Here is a 14,678-nt window from a genome sequence, read left to right on the forward strand (position 1 = left end):
GGTCAAGAAAATGTGGATCTATACATCCACTCCCACATACGCCTTCATAGCGTAGTGCTTAACTAGTTAAGCACAGACGAGACTTTTACTTTTTTAGTTCTATTAGATTGTCACTAACTGCAAATCTTCGCGGCATAACATAATACATTGTGAAACATTTTTCGTCATCAGTGTTAAAATATCCTTAAAGATATTTTCTTGATCTTCGTAAATGTGTGTAATCCATAATATTTAGTTTCATCTCATACGTTATTATTTAACATGTACCGTAAATAACAAATTTAATCAAAATCTGTTCATTATGATCTTTCTTATTTCATGCAGCCGGACAGACGGCCGTGTCAAAGACGACGAGGTTTGACGCACTGGCAAGAATCGCTTATAACTGAGTTACCATGAAATGTAAATACCGTTAAATTAATAAGTGTGTTTTGCTAATGCAAAACGATAAACACGCAGCCGTTGCTGAATACCCGCAGAGCAGGGATGCCGTAGTAAATTACCGTTTTACGTACAGTGCTGCTACCTCTGGGGGGATATGATAACTATAAGAAGTCTGCTTAACAAAATATGTTTTTAAGATTGCTTGTTATGTATTCACTGGGTTGAAACTGGCAAAGAATTTATCAATGTATTTCTTTTGAAACGTGAATAGAAATAGGTATAGTTTGCCAGTTCGCTGTAGAATTTATTGTAGGAAGATGTCATTATGGGGAACTTGATCGAAGATAACTTTGGCGTACTCAAGGAACGCATTTCCGAAGGCTCTCTCCAAGGACGGCCTCAGTTCCGTGAATATCACGTCCCAGTTCTCGTTCATGAAAGAGTTCATGGTTTCACCTGCAGACAAAACATGGCGCCGTTTGCAATGTGTTCTGTATCTCTCCACTACTCAGTTAAAGAAACAAGACATTCAGCATAAAGTTCACCATTTTTACAGTCAGTTGTTTTGACTAAATGATTGGTCTGTCGCTTAATTGGTTAGTTTGCCGGTCTGTTTCTTGATTGACCGCGGTACTTCATGTAATCGCTTACTAAAGTTCTTCATATACAAACGGTATATACTGTACATTGCCAAGTAGAATGATCAAGTCATAGAGGATGAGATGGACAGGTCATGTAGTATGCATGGGGATCAGATGAATGTATATAAGATTTTGGTGAGAAATCCAGGAGGAAAGAGACTATTCGGAAAACCTATACGTATGTGGGTGGATAATATTAAAGTGGATCTTAGATAGGATTTGGTGGTATGGATTAGATTAATCTGGGCTGAGGATAGGGACCAGAGGAGGGGTAAGGAATTTTCGGGTTCCGTAGAATGTTGGGAAGCAGCTAAGCGACTGGCGGCTTCTCAAGAGGTATACAGCTCTATAGAGTGAGTTATTTATAGCATATTGAGAGCTTATAAGGTGTGAGGATGTGGTATGGATTCAGGTGGCTGGAGGTATTATCCACTGATTCTCTTGTAAAAACAGAATGAAACTCTGGATTTCATAAAAGGTGGGCAATTTCTTGACCTCCTCAACGCTTTTCAGGTCATTAAGTATAATTTTGCCCCATAGAGGTAGTTACACGAGGAGCTGCTTATAAATATGGAGTCAGAACGAATTTGTAGGTGTACAGCCCCGAGGAATGACTTACCGAGAGTCTTGTCGCCGTTGAAAAGATTCTTGAAATTGAGATGTAATCTCTTGGTCCTCATTTTGATTGTGTATGACTGTAGGTCCATATAGACGTCGCCCCCACGAGTCAGGGGCCTGCCCCTGATGTCATGGTTTGTGATCAAGTTGTCTGCAACACACCCCGTAAAATGGCCATGACCGCTAAATAAAAATATTGTATCGCAGCGGCAAATTTTATCGTTTCACTCTGTCAACACATTAATTCGTATAGGTACACTGTACTCTATAAATTTACTGCGTGTTTCGACCTTTGGAAAATTTGGTATTAACACAAGGTGAATATAATACATTCCTGTCAATAGAGCATCGAATTGTAGACTGATAAAGAAATGATAAATTGGAAAAGTTAGATAAATATTCAGAAACTTTACAATTTTCCCCCACAGATTCTGTTAATGGGTTTCATGTTTTCCTCAGAATAAACAGATTATTTTGTAGAGCTCTGTGTTCTGGCGCCGTATAATCTGGTAAGTAGTTGCCCAAAATTGCTGGGTTTTTGAACTTTTCCCATTGTTCGAAAACAGTTGCCCGCTCTTCTGAGGAACGTTATCCCTAGTCACGGTAGAAGATACCATGAAGATGGAGCCAGCAAGTTCCTCGGAAATGCGGATAACAATCTGTTAATCTATATAACAACATATGTGACAAGACAGTAATTTCCTTAAAAGTAAAGTAAAGCTATCTCTGTAACAGGCCGTGGAGGCCCATAGGGTTGTGAGACGTCGAGGCTCCCACATTATCTAGACAATCGGCCCAAAGATGGCGGTAAGGTTCAGTAATTTCCATATAGGATTTTAAGTTCTCTCAGTGGTATTTATGGATATATATGATATAGTACCTTGTAATCCATTGAAAGTCAACTGACGTTTCGGAGAAACATGTCGCGTGAAGCAGATGGGAAGCAGTGACTCTGGTTTCGTGCTCAGCTTATTCTTTGGGCCTGAAAATGTAGGTGATATGTTCCTCCGAAACGTCGCTTGACTTTCAACTGACTACACGGCGTTATATCTCGAAACAGGAATCTTCAGCAAGTTTCATAGTCACCGCTGTGAGAGCTTCAGACTTCGCAGTGGTTATATTGCTTCAGGGCATGAACAGGCTGGCCTTGGTAATGGTTAGGCCTTGTTTCTTGCATGTAGAATTTTTTTTTCTAAATAATTATAGGTCTATTATTTAGAGGAAATTTTGAATTCAAAGTTTTTTTTTTTTTTTTTGAGGTACTTGACCACCCCTGTGGTCTAGTGGTCACAGTTCCTGGCTACAGATCCAGATGTCCCGGTTACGATTCCGGCGCTACCAGATTTTCTGAGAAGTCCTGGGTCTGGAACGGAGTCCACTTAGCCTCGTGATGATAATTGAGGAGCTATTTCAAGGAAATAGCGGTTCCGGTCTAGAAACGGGGATCCGTTGCGCTGATCACGCGACACCCTCTATCCGCAAAAGTTGGCACTAACTTCGCCGACAAGCGGCGGTCGCTGGGTCGGTATAGTTAGCTTGCGGACTACAGGCCACGGATTTTTCTTTTTTGTTATTTGAGGTACTCACAGCGTTGAGTATAACAATTACGATATTCTAGGATTGACGCCGTCTAGTCTAATAGATTTTTTTACGTTCCTCGTAAAGTCTATAAATGTCTACCAGTCTACATAGGACCACATCCCAGAAGACAGTGTGTAGTTTTCAGTTCTTTGTAAGAATGTGAGGAAACATTGACTTACCCAGCCAGATTAAGCATTTCCCTTTCCCCTTGACGGGTAACACAAGTAGCTGTCCGTCCATGACGTAGTCGGCTTCAAACTTGAATACAGGGGTAACTGATTCGGCCATGATCTCGTAGTTGCTGAGTCTGTGCACAAGAACATAAGGTACATGAACAGAGTCATTGTGTTTGTTAGATGTGAGGTTCTCACATCGGTCAATATGAAGATTAATGTCCTCTGGGATGCCATGCTGTATAATGCGGTAGAAATTAGTGAACGTTTCGGAAGAAAATACTGTCTCCATCATCCGGGTCGAAAAACAAACCAAGGAACCAACTAGCAATTAGCATTCGTTGTTTCTTGTTAGTTGTTTGCTTATCTTACTCTTCGACTCGGAATCAGTGCGTTCCTCCGAAACGTCGGTGAAATTCTATGTGGGCTTCAAGGCATCGAAACCCTGAAGACAGTCTTCTTCGGTATCTTCTGTCGTCAATTTTGTTAGAGCTTCGTAATTTTAGCCCTTCACACATTATCGTCAGAATGATTACATCAAGGAGGACGGGATGGGCAAGACACATAACACGTATGGGGAAATAAATATTGTAACGGTGTGCGCTCAAAGCTTTTCTAGGCAACTACGCGGTAAGCACATTCCAACGTGCAACAATAGAAGATGTGTCCTAGTGAACGAATGTTATAGCTTGTTGCGAGGCAATAGTGAACGCGCCAGTGAACTCGTCCAGGAATCACGTGACTTGTCTTTTCTGTGATGTCGGTGCAGAGCTCATATAACGAAGACCCGTTGTAGCTTAGACTATGCAGAGTGCAGTGCACTGTAGTTAAGAGATTCCAGAAGCATTGTTAATTGAGTTCAGAGGGTCCAGAGTGATTGAAGACGAAATAGCAAGAAGACTTCATAATGATTTGAAGTGCTAGTTTATATGTTGAGATCCTTTGCTAGGAAACGACTAGTGGAAACTGAGAATCCTAGTGCGCCTACAACGGTGAACTGAAAAGTGTGTAAACCAGCGATAGCCTTATAATTGAGTGTAATTAAGGGAACTTGTAAAAGAAGTGCCAGTAAATCCAATCATCCGAAGTAGACCCCGTTATTCTTGTCACGTGTACCGCCATGCTCATGATAATATGTACAGAGTTTTAACCGAACAATATTAACTGAAGGGAACAGTAGGAAGACATGGCAGTAGATAACAATAAAATATTTTTATTAATTTTATGGCTTATTTAACGACATTTTCAATAGGTTATAATATAAGCGATGTTGAGTGATGGGATGAGTTTCAAGGGGTGTGGAGGGAAGCGGTTGTTGCTAATTTGAGATATAGACAAACATTTGACTGCAGAGACTGAGAATAGACAATAGAATTTTAACCAAGAGTGTTGGTCTCCAGACCAGGGCTTGAAGAAGCCGAACATCCCAAAATAATAACAGAAAAACACATGGATGCTAATTTCTCAAGCACGACGTTCAGTGGGATAATACTAAAATTTTTCTTACAGGAATATGTTGTGAAGATACTGGGATGATATCCTGTGGTGTGCCTTTCTGGGCACAGTGGACGTTCCTTTTCATTAAAGGTAGGAACATTTACATCAACCAAGTCACTATCAGCTTATTCAAGAAGTTTCCTATACCGTGCAGTAGTTGCATCTAACGTAGAAAGGAGAGACTTATGGGTCTCTTTTAGTTTCATTAACGAAATCACTACACGGAATTTAATTCAGTACAGTATGGGATGGTAGTCTGTTCGAATCTCGCTTGGGTCACCGGTTGTAAGTAAAAAGTAAAGTTATCCCTGTAACAGGCCGTGGATTCCCACAAGGTTGTGAGATTTTGAGGTTCCCACATTTTCTAGACAATCGGCTCACAGATGGCGGTGAGGTCAGCCCAACGCGCCGGCCGCCCTTTACCCCCAAGAATATTCCTGGTACTCATTTCTGTTAGAGGCTGAGTCGACCCCAGGGGCATAATGCGGCTGGAAGGATTAGGTCAATTGAAAAATATCCAATGACCCCATCGGGAATCGAACCCGCGACCTTCCGGCTTGTAGCATAGTGCCTCACCCAACTGCGCTACCGCGTGCCCAGGACACCGGTTGTAATGATTGAAAATTCTCATAGTTTCCTTCAGTCCTTCCAAGTAAATACAGGAATAGTGTCTCAGTTAGATCTCTACCTCTTCCTTCCAGCTCTTCTCCAGTTCATCATTAACCTGTCGTCTAATGCTATGCAGTCTCTTTATAGCCAACGGAAAGAAAATGAGGTACGGAACATGAGCATCCTCTCCTGAGTCCTACTTTACTCCGCTCTTAAGTCGAAATCTTAATGCCCATGGGCATATGAAAGGGGTCCTGATGTTTGATTCCCGATAAGGTCATTGGATTCTTCAGTTTACCTAATCCTTCCAGCCGCACTATGTCCCTGGGGTCGACCCAACCTCTAACAAAAATTTGTACCAGGAATCTTCCTTGGGGGTAAAGTAAAGCTGACAGCCTCACTGCCATCTATGAGCCGATTGTGTAGAAAATGTGGCAGCCTCGACATCTCACAGCCCTATGGGCCCCGACGACCTGTTACAGGGGTAACTTTATCTTTTTTAGATTACTTTCCTAAATTCATACACTGAATTTAACTTTGCTTCAGCTTCCTGGTACGTAATTCAAGGTTTTAAGAATATGTAAAGTTTGAATGCCGTTTCTAATGACGGGAGAGTGTCCTGACATTGTGCAATGTTTCCCTGTTATTACGGGAAAATGATTTCCAGAAGTAAGATGGAAACATTCTTACAGATTTAAGGATAGGCTACAAGACATCTGACTGTAACCGCATAATGACAACTTATATACGTAGAATCTAACCTATTATGGCGTGACCATATTACGGAAATGAACCTGCGGATTCCATTAAATTTTGAGAAAATCTTGAGTGACTGCGCAACTGGCGTGTACTCAAGAAGTGCTTAGCTCCATGGAGTTAAAACATCTTTGAGGTTACGTCATAACTAGGGTAGGCAATCTTACGGAAGAAAAGTCCCCGTGTGATCAATGAGATCCCAGGTACTCATCATGTTTTTAATCGAATATACGTAGTTAATTTCTAATGTTAATGCAACAATCTACATCACTATCTGCTTATGACCCTTTTTTATCTGGCTCTGCAGCCCCAATTTGGGTCTTGGCCTACCTCCATGAAACCCTCCGTTTCACTTCGGTTTACTAGATCTCAGACATTCGGTAGGACTCCTTGGGCGGGTGATCAGCTCGTCGCAAGGCCTCTACCTGTACACAATCACAGAAAGACACACACAAACACTAAACATCAATGCCCTGAGTGGGATTCGAACCCACGATCTCGGCTTCCGAGCGAGCGAAGACAGTTCATGTCTTAGACCACTCGGCTACGGTGACCGGTCTGCTTATGGCATACCATCAAGAATACTGTAAACACAGTCATACTGGGAGATAAAGTAGACATCATCTGAACTCACTGGAAACTTGTAATGCTGGATTCAGGGATACCGTAAATCTTGAGATTGTTGAACTGCAGCCTTACGGTGACTGGACCATGGCCTCCTTGATCTACCTTGATCTCTTTTACGTTCAAAGGCTCAAGCGGCCCCATATTTAGGGAAGGAATTCCTGAAAAATACAGTGTCAACCTTAATTGTTATAGAAACATCTCATTGCTTAAACAAGCCTGTTAAATTCACCCACACCTACTTCTTGGAGGATGTTTCAATTTGATATTATTGTCCAGGTTGAGTGACTAAATAAAAAAAAAATTAAAACAGTACGATATGCACATGTTATTAAATTATACATTCTTTAGGGTCTAGGCGTCCACAGATTGTTACTGGAAAAGAAATAAGAACCATGAAGTAAGCTTGCGGTTTTACCAACCTGTGTTACCAATTTTCTGCAAAGCATCCTGAAGGGCGACTCTCAGACAGCTGTCTGCCTCTGGATCCTTTACACGACACCTCTTGAATTTGTCGGCTGTAAAAATTAAAAACCATTACGTAAATTATAGAAATACAATCGAAATCCCCACAGCCCCTTTGGGGGGAATTTGTTTTATTTTAATGACCATTTGAAGGGTTTCTCTTTATGGAGCTAATCGCTGTATTGCCCCTACTCCTCATTGCTGGATACAAGATGTCAATAAATCCAGTCATCCAATACAGAACCCGTCTTACAAGTCAGGAACACACCCCTACACGTGATGATATTGTGACATGTCTAACTGTTGCTGGGTAACGGGAGGTGGCACGAGATACCACGAAGACAGACCCTTGATAAACGGCCGGTTGCCAAGTTACGCAACAGTGGAAACAAGACTACGCAACAGTAAGGAAAGTGGCGTTTCTCCGAGCCGAAGTGAATAAATCGCATCTAACCTTTCAGCTACCGAGGTACACGTACGTACATAGAAACATACATGCAGATGGCATTTCGGAACCCGCCTCTTCTTATTCGAGGGGGGGGGGACCGAAAACGTGTAATTCCATCAAAATCTCTGTGTAGTCTTTGTTACGATCACAATACTAACTTATACTACGCGTGTGAGAAAGCAAAAAATAGTCCTTGAGCCGAACCATCTCCTGGGCTGCAATGTGGCGAAAGTCTGACTGTAAGATGAATATTGTATTGTTAGCTTCAGTGCAGGTTACGTAATATTTTGCATGTTTGTGCGAATTAAGTTTCTTGTGTCATGATAAGACAGCTGCTAGTTTGTTAGCGTAAACTGTAAGTAATTGTAGTAAAGGGAGAAAATAGTACTGCGAAATGAAAGAGTTCTGCGCACACAACAGTCAGATCGTGTTTACAACAGTCAGGGCTATGTTCTGAGATGTGACATATTCCAGCAGTATTTCATCTAAAGGACTTGAGGCTCTCACAGCGGTATTTATGAAGAGTTCTAACTTATCGGATAGAATACCGTTCTGAATGTTTCATGCTGGTTTCTTGCTTGTCTTTATTTTTCAACCCTGAACATAGAGGCGTTGTATTCCTCTAAAATATCGGTTGGCTTTCAACAACCATTCTGCATTATGTCCTAGAAGCATTTCGAGGTAATTTACTGTCTCCAGCAGAGCTCTTTGTCGCAAACAAATGTTGAGCTTCATCTGCTACCCAGAAGCTGGAGGCAATACATTCCTCCGAAACATCGGTAAACCTGTTTATATGATGTCATAGAAAATACAATTTTTCTCAGTCATCGCTGTGAGAACCTCGTCCCGTTTGTATACAAGCCATCCCTGTAACAGGCCGTGGAGGCCCATAGCGTTGTGAGGTTGTTAACTTTACGCACCTGCCGCCCTTTAACCCCCCNTGCCCCCTTTAACCCCCCCCCCCCCCAAGATTCCTGGTACTCGTTTCTGTTACAGGCTGAGTCGACCCCATATTTCGCCTCTGTGGTCAGAATTCCTGGCTACAGATCCATAGGTTAAGGGTTCGATTCCCGGCGCTACCAGATTGTCTGAGATGTAGTGGGTCTGCAACGGAGTTCACTCAGCCTTGTGAGGATAACTGAGGAGCTATTTCAAGGAAATATCGGCCTCGGTCTAGAAAACCGAGATTAACGGCCGAGGGGATCTGTTGCGCTGACCACACGACACCCTCTATCCGCTAAAGTTGACACTAACTTCGCCTACAAGTGGCGGTCGCTCTGTCGGTATTGTGGCCACTGGTAGAGCGAGCGAGTTTTGGTTGACTGCCCGATTCCGTCAATATTAAACCCGCCGTTTAGAATATTTTCTTAAACTCTGGAACGAACAACGACGTAATAACGAGTTAACACGACGCTGTGTGGAGCCTTGGTATGGAAATAAAGAAGCAACTGTAAGTTGGGCGATGTTAAGTGATGTGTTTGCGTTAGAATGATGTCAGAGAGGCTATTGTTGGTAGAACCGCCTACCCACAGAATTAGCAAAACCTTCAACCAGAGAGTGTAGATTCTATATCGGTGCATTGTGTTCTCATGGTCACATGTAGCATCAATGTATTTGTATTCCGGGCTATAAAGGTATGCACAAGTTGAATAAATGTTGAACTACTTAATTAAATTAGCACATTCTCGTTGTCATATCGTAGCGTCTCCTCTTTTATGAATAAAAATCGTACCTAACATCTGAACTTCATTATACAGAATGTTCCAGGAAGAAAGGTCAGTATTCTGGGAGGTCATAGTAACGGCCATTCTAGGAGAAAGAAGTGTACATGTACAAGTGTCCTATTCCGAACGGTTTCCGAGATACAGCTATTTCCCTGTACAGTTCACTTTACACTGTGCAGACGAGCAGCACGCCATGTCCTCACACGAGNAAAAGAAGTGTATATGTACATATGTCCTATTCCTAACGGTTTCCGAGATAGAGCTATTTCACTGTACAGTACACTGTACACTGTGCAAACGAGCAGCACGCCATGTTCTCACACGAGTTGCACCGAGATAGAGCTATTTCACTGTACAGTACACTGTACAGTGTACAGACGAGCAGCACGCCGTGTCCTCACACGAGTTGCAAAGTGCATTGATGTTGACGGTGGAATTTTCGAAAATGTATTATATTAGGTAAACTGCACCAACTTTGTCACGTGAACAATAAATACCGGTATTAGAAACAGTACGTAATATCTTTTCTTATCAACAGTTTTGGAACTATGAAATAACTCAGTCGGTATAGCAACTGGCTACGGGCTGGACGACCGAGGAGTCGGAGTTCGAGTCCCAGTAGGGTCAAGAATTTTTTTTCTCCACGTCATCCAGACCGTCTCTGAGGTCCACCCAGCCTCCTATCCAATGGGCACCGGGGGCTCTTTCCTCGGGGGTAAAGCGGCCGTGGCATGAAGCTGACCACTCACCTACAACTAGTGCCGAGGTCAAGAAAATGTGGGTCTGTATATCCACTTCCCCATACGCCTTCATGGCGTAGTACTTAATTAGCTAAACACAGGGACAATTTAACGTTACCTCTACAGTGAAATAGCTCTATCTCGGAAACCTTTCGGAATAGGACAAATGTTTATATACAGTTTTTTGCTTAGAATGACCGACACTGTGACTTCCCAGAATATTGACCTCTCCTCCTGGGATATACTGTATAATTAAGCACTGTCATAAAAGCATATTGGGAAGGTGAGGTATAGCTCCACCATTCTTAGCCTCTGCACTAAATGAAGGTTGGCTTTATCGCCGGGGAAAGAGACCCCAGTACTCCTTGGACTGGAGACTGGTTTAACCTTAAGAGCCGGTCTAAACGCTGTGGAAATGAGAAACTTCCTGTCTCTGCCGTAGAAATTCCACCCATGCCACTTTGTCTACCACAAATCCCACATAGCCTGACCTAGGATCGAACCTGTACCGGAAACAGGCGACTGACCACCCGACCTAAAGCAACACTGTGATTCCATAATGGATCGAATTTAATTTCAGAATGAAGAATAACTCACGTAGGTTGGCTGCCATGGCGATCTGCAGCAAGGCTAGAATGATGGCTGTCTTCATCATTGTTGCTGTTGATAGGTTGAAAGTCCTGTGCCTTGTGGCTTCTGGAAGCCTTGCGCCTCTTATATAGACTCCATATCGTCACACAAACAGAAGGGACTTTCTCATACAAGACTTTGAAACCACCAAGGTTATAAATCTCCAGTCCTCGAGTACCTGTTCACGATGCCCTGTCTGTCTGTCTAGTTGATATAAAGACTAAAGTTCTGCCGTGCAGTACTGCAAACTGAATGCTGTAATCAGGTCTCCATAGATCGTGCCTGAGAAATTGATCTGCAGAAATTTGATCAATATATTCTAGAATATTACGAATGATTTAAGAGTGTCTCAGGTCTCTGGAGCCAAAGGCGTGCCTGTCTTGTCCGTTTAGTAACCCTGTTCTGGTTAAATCTGATTTGTGTTTTATACAAAATTATTAACTTTGTAGGAGTTCCTCCAATGAATGAATTGAAGTAACCTTACGTGTAGAAGCAGCCCCACTATGCCTGCCTGTAAGGGCGCGAGCTCCATCCGAACAGAAGCCCACACATTTTCCCAGAAACAGCCCCACTATGCCTGCTTGTAAGGGCGCGAGCTCCAACCGAACAGAAGCCCACACATTTTCCCAGAAACAGCCCCACTATGCCTGCTTGTAAGGGCGCGAGCTCCAACCGAACAGAAGCCCACACATTTTCCCAGAAACAGCCCCACTATGCCTGCTTGTAAGGGCGCGAGCTCCAACCGAACAGAAGCCCACACATTTTCCCAGAAACAGCCCCACTATGCCTGCTTGTAAGGGCGCGAGCTCCAACCGAACAGAAGCCCACACATTTTCCCAGAAACAGCCCCACTATGCCTGCTTGTAAGGGCGCGAGCTCCAACCGAACAGAAGCCCACACATTTTCCCAGAAACAGCCCCACTATGCCTGCTTGTAAGGGCGCGAGCTCCAACCGAACAGAAGCCCACACATTTTCCCAGAAACAGCCCCACTATGCCTGCTTGTAAGGGCGCGAGCTCCAACCGAACAGAAGCCCACACATTTTCCCAGAAACAACCCCACTATGCCTGCCTGTAAGGGCGCAAGCTCCATCCGAACAGAAGCCCACACATTTCTACCACTGGATCCCTTTGTCTCATATAATTATCGAGAGTGTGAAATATTTCTTCTCCAGTTGTTCGGGTTGACAAAGTTCTACAAAACAGAATATCGTCATGAATGTTGTTATCAAGCGCATATCTTGCGTAGCATATTTACTGCGCAACTGCGCATCATTTGCAACATCAGTAGTCTCGTCTATTTGTATCACTTAATAAGGGCTCTTCTTAACTCTGCCGATTAACTGAGATTCTAAGTCTTCTTCCATATCATTAATTCTGCGACCGACAGTGTCATTTGAAAGAGGAATCAATTCAACATCTTTTAGTAACTTGTTGCCAAACTTAGTTTGTACCACATCTGTTGCAGCTGGAAGAAGTAAATTTTCCCCGATAGAAAGAGGTTTCCCCGTTTTGGCTATGCAAACTTAAGAGGTAGGATGCTTCTAGTGCCTTGCTATTAATCGAACCCATGACCGAAACTATATTTTGCCCATGGTTTAATGTCCCTAAGCGTTGCTGAAGAAATTCAATTGGCTTATTTTTCGCATCACAATATTTAGTTTCTAAATGTCGGAGTTCGCAGGCTTCATGCACTCGTTCGGCAACACTTCATATGACAAAGCACGTTCATCACCACGCCAAGCAAACCCGAATTCCAAATATGAACTGTCATATTTCCTACTGAATTTTTTCTTTCAACTGCTTTTAATATTATCACATCTACTCGCCGTTACAACACGTGACCCACAATTAGGGTTAGCATCACCTGTTTCGTTTGCTTTTCTTTTCAGAGTCCCTGTTCTAAGCCACTTTTCCATTATTAAAAATGTTTCCGAAAAATATATAAAAACAGGAGTTAACTCACTACACACTTTGTCCAACTGTCACTTAGCACTTACACAGATATACTGAGCGTTAGTTGAAGGAGAAAACTTTACGACAACCAGTTTGTTGAAATGTGGATGACACATGTTTACTTCAAATCTAACAAAACAGCAAGGGAAAGCGGGAGCAACCTTATTGTTGTTCACTGCACCCCTCCTTTATTATCCGTCTTTCTGCAGCCACCAATTATCGGCGCGGTCCCTCCTCTGAAGTTAGTGACAACGCAGTCTCTCCCTCATACTCTGGAAATACCGGATTCTTGTCTGGTCATTCAAATGTTCATGAAATTTAGAAAGCTTTGTCTTTTTCAGTATCCATTTTATTTCAAAAATTCTTACTTGCTTATTTAATTTTAATTTCTTTTGTTTGGATAATTTTTAATTTAATTTAAGTCTGCTTGCGGACCACCTGTTCCATCATCGCGAATCACAGGTGGTCCGCGGATCACAGGTTGAGAAACGCTGGTCTAGAAGTAAACACAGAGAAGACTAAGTATATGTTGCTGTCACGTCACCAAAATGCAGGGCAAAATCATGACATAAAGATAAGAAACAGATGTTTTGAAAATGTGGCACAGTTCAGATATTTGGGAACGACGATAACATATCGAAACCTGATTCAGGAGGAAATTAAGAGGATACTGAACTCGGGTAATGCTTGTTACTATCTTGACCAGAACCTTTTGTCTTCTCGTCTGATGTCCAAAAACATAAAAATTAGAATATACAAAAATGTAATTAAACGTCTATGTATCACAGTCCGTCGATAATGAAACAATTATTAAAATATTCACCATATAACACTTAACACAATATGTTTCGGCCATAGATGGCCATCTTCAGGAGTTTCAATGAGTCCAAACTGCTACACTGCTTTGATGCGCGCTAAAATCTTGCGTTGGTGTCCACTTAAAATAACAGAAATAATTACTTACAATCCATTAAAATTGTTTCAATTAAAATCTTTCGTAAAATCCTATTCCACCTCGTGAGATTTTAATAGAAAAGAATTTAATGGACTTTAAGTAATTATTTATGTTATTTTAAGTGGACAGCAACGCACGATTTTAGCACGCATCAAAGCAGTGTAGCAGTTTGGACGCATTGAAACACCTGAAGATGGCCGTCTATGGCCGAAACATATTGTGTTAAGTGTTAAGTGGTGAATATTTTAATAATTGTTGCAATATTGACGGACTGTGATGCATAGACGTTTAATTAAAGATGTGCAACAGGATGCTGAAAACAGAAATACAAAATTATAATTTACCTGTGGTTCTGTATGGGTGTGAAACTTGGTCTCTGGCATTAAGGTAGGAACATAGACTAATGTGAGAACAGGGTGTTGAGGATAATATTTGGACCGAAGAGAGATGAAGTGACAGGCGGTTGGAGAAAACTGCATAATGAGGAGCTTCATAACTTGTACTCCTCTCCAAGTATAATTAGAATGATCAAGTCAAGGAAGATGAGGTGGGCAGGGCATGTAGCACGAATGGGGGAGAAGAGGAACGCATATAGGATAGTGGTGGGAAGGTAGAAGTAAAGAGACCACTATGAAGGCCAAGACGTAGGGGGATGTATTATATTACAATTGATCTTAGAGAAACAGGATGGGATGATATTGATTGGATTGATCTAACTCAGGATAGGGACCAGTGGAGGGCTCTTGTTATCACGGTAATGAACCTTCGGGTTCCATAGAATGTTGGGAAGTTCTTGAGTACTGAACAACTGGCGGCTTCTCAGGAAGGGCTCCATGGAGTTAGTTACTTATAAAAGGTAAATTTATCCCTGTGCTTAA

At 42.2% G+C, this 14,678-nt stretch overlaps 1 protein-coding gene across 1 annotated transcript; it reads right to left on the bottom strand.

Moving 5' to 3' along the window:
* Positions 1-209: 209 nt before the first annotated feature.
* Positions 210-10,964, bottom strand: LOC111868322 (protein takeout-like). The gene is made up of 6 exons (XM_023858875.2): positions 10,858-10,964; positions 7,306-7,401; positions 6,894-7,044; positions 3,404-3,531; positions 1,645-1,794; positions 210-840 (listed from the first exon to the last, which is right to left on the bottom strand). Exons 1-6 carry the CDS (start codon positions 10,913-10,915, stop codon positions 689-691), a joined length of 735 nt encoding a protein of 244 aa, XP_023714643.1. The 5' UTR covers positions 10,916-10,964; the 3' UTR covers positions 210-688.
* Positions 10,965-14,678: the final 3,714 nt, after the last annotated feature.

The sequence above is a fragment of the Cryptotermes secundus genome, unplaced genomic scaffold (genome assembly GCF_002891405.2).
Source record: "Cryptotermes secundus unplaced genomic scaffold, Csec_1.0 scaffold1368, whole genome shotgun sequence".
Lineage (NCBI taxonomy): Eukaryota > Metazoa > Arthropoda > Insecta > Blattodea > Kalotermitidae > Cryptotermes > Cryptotermes secundus.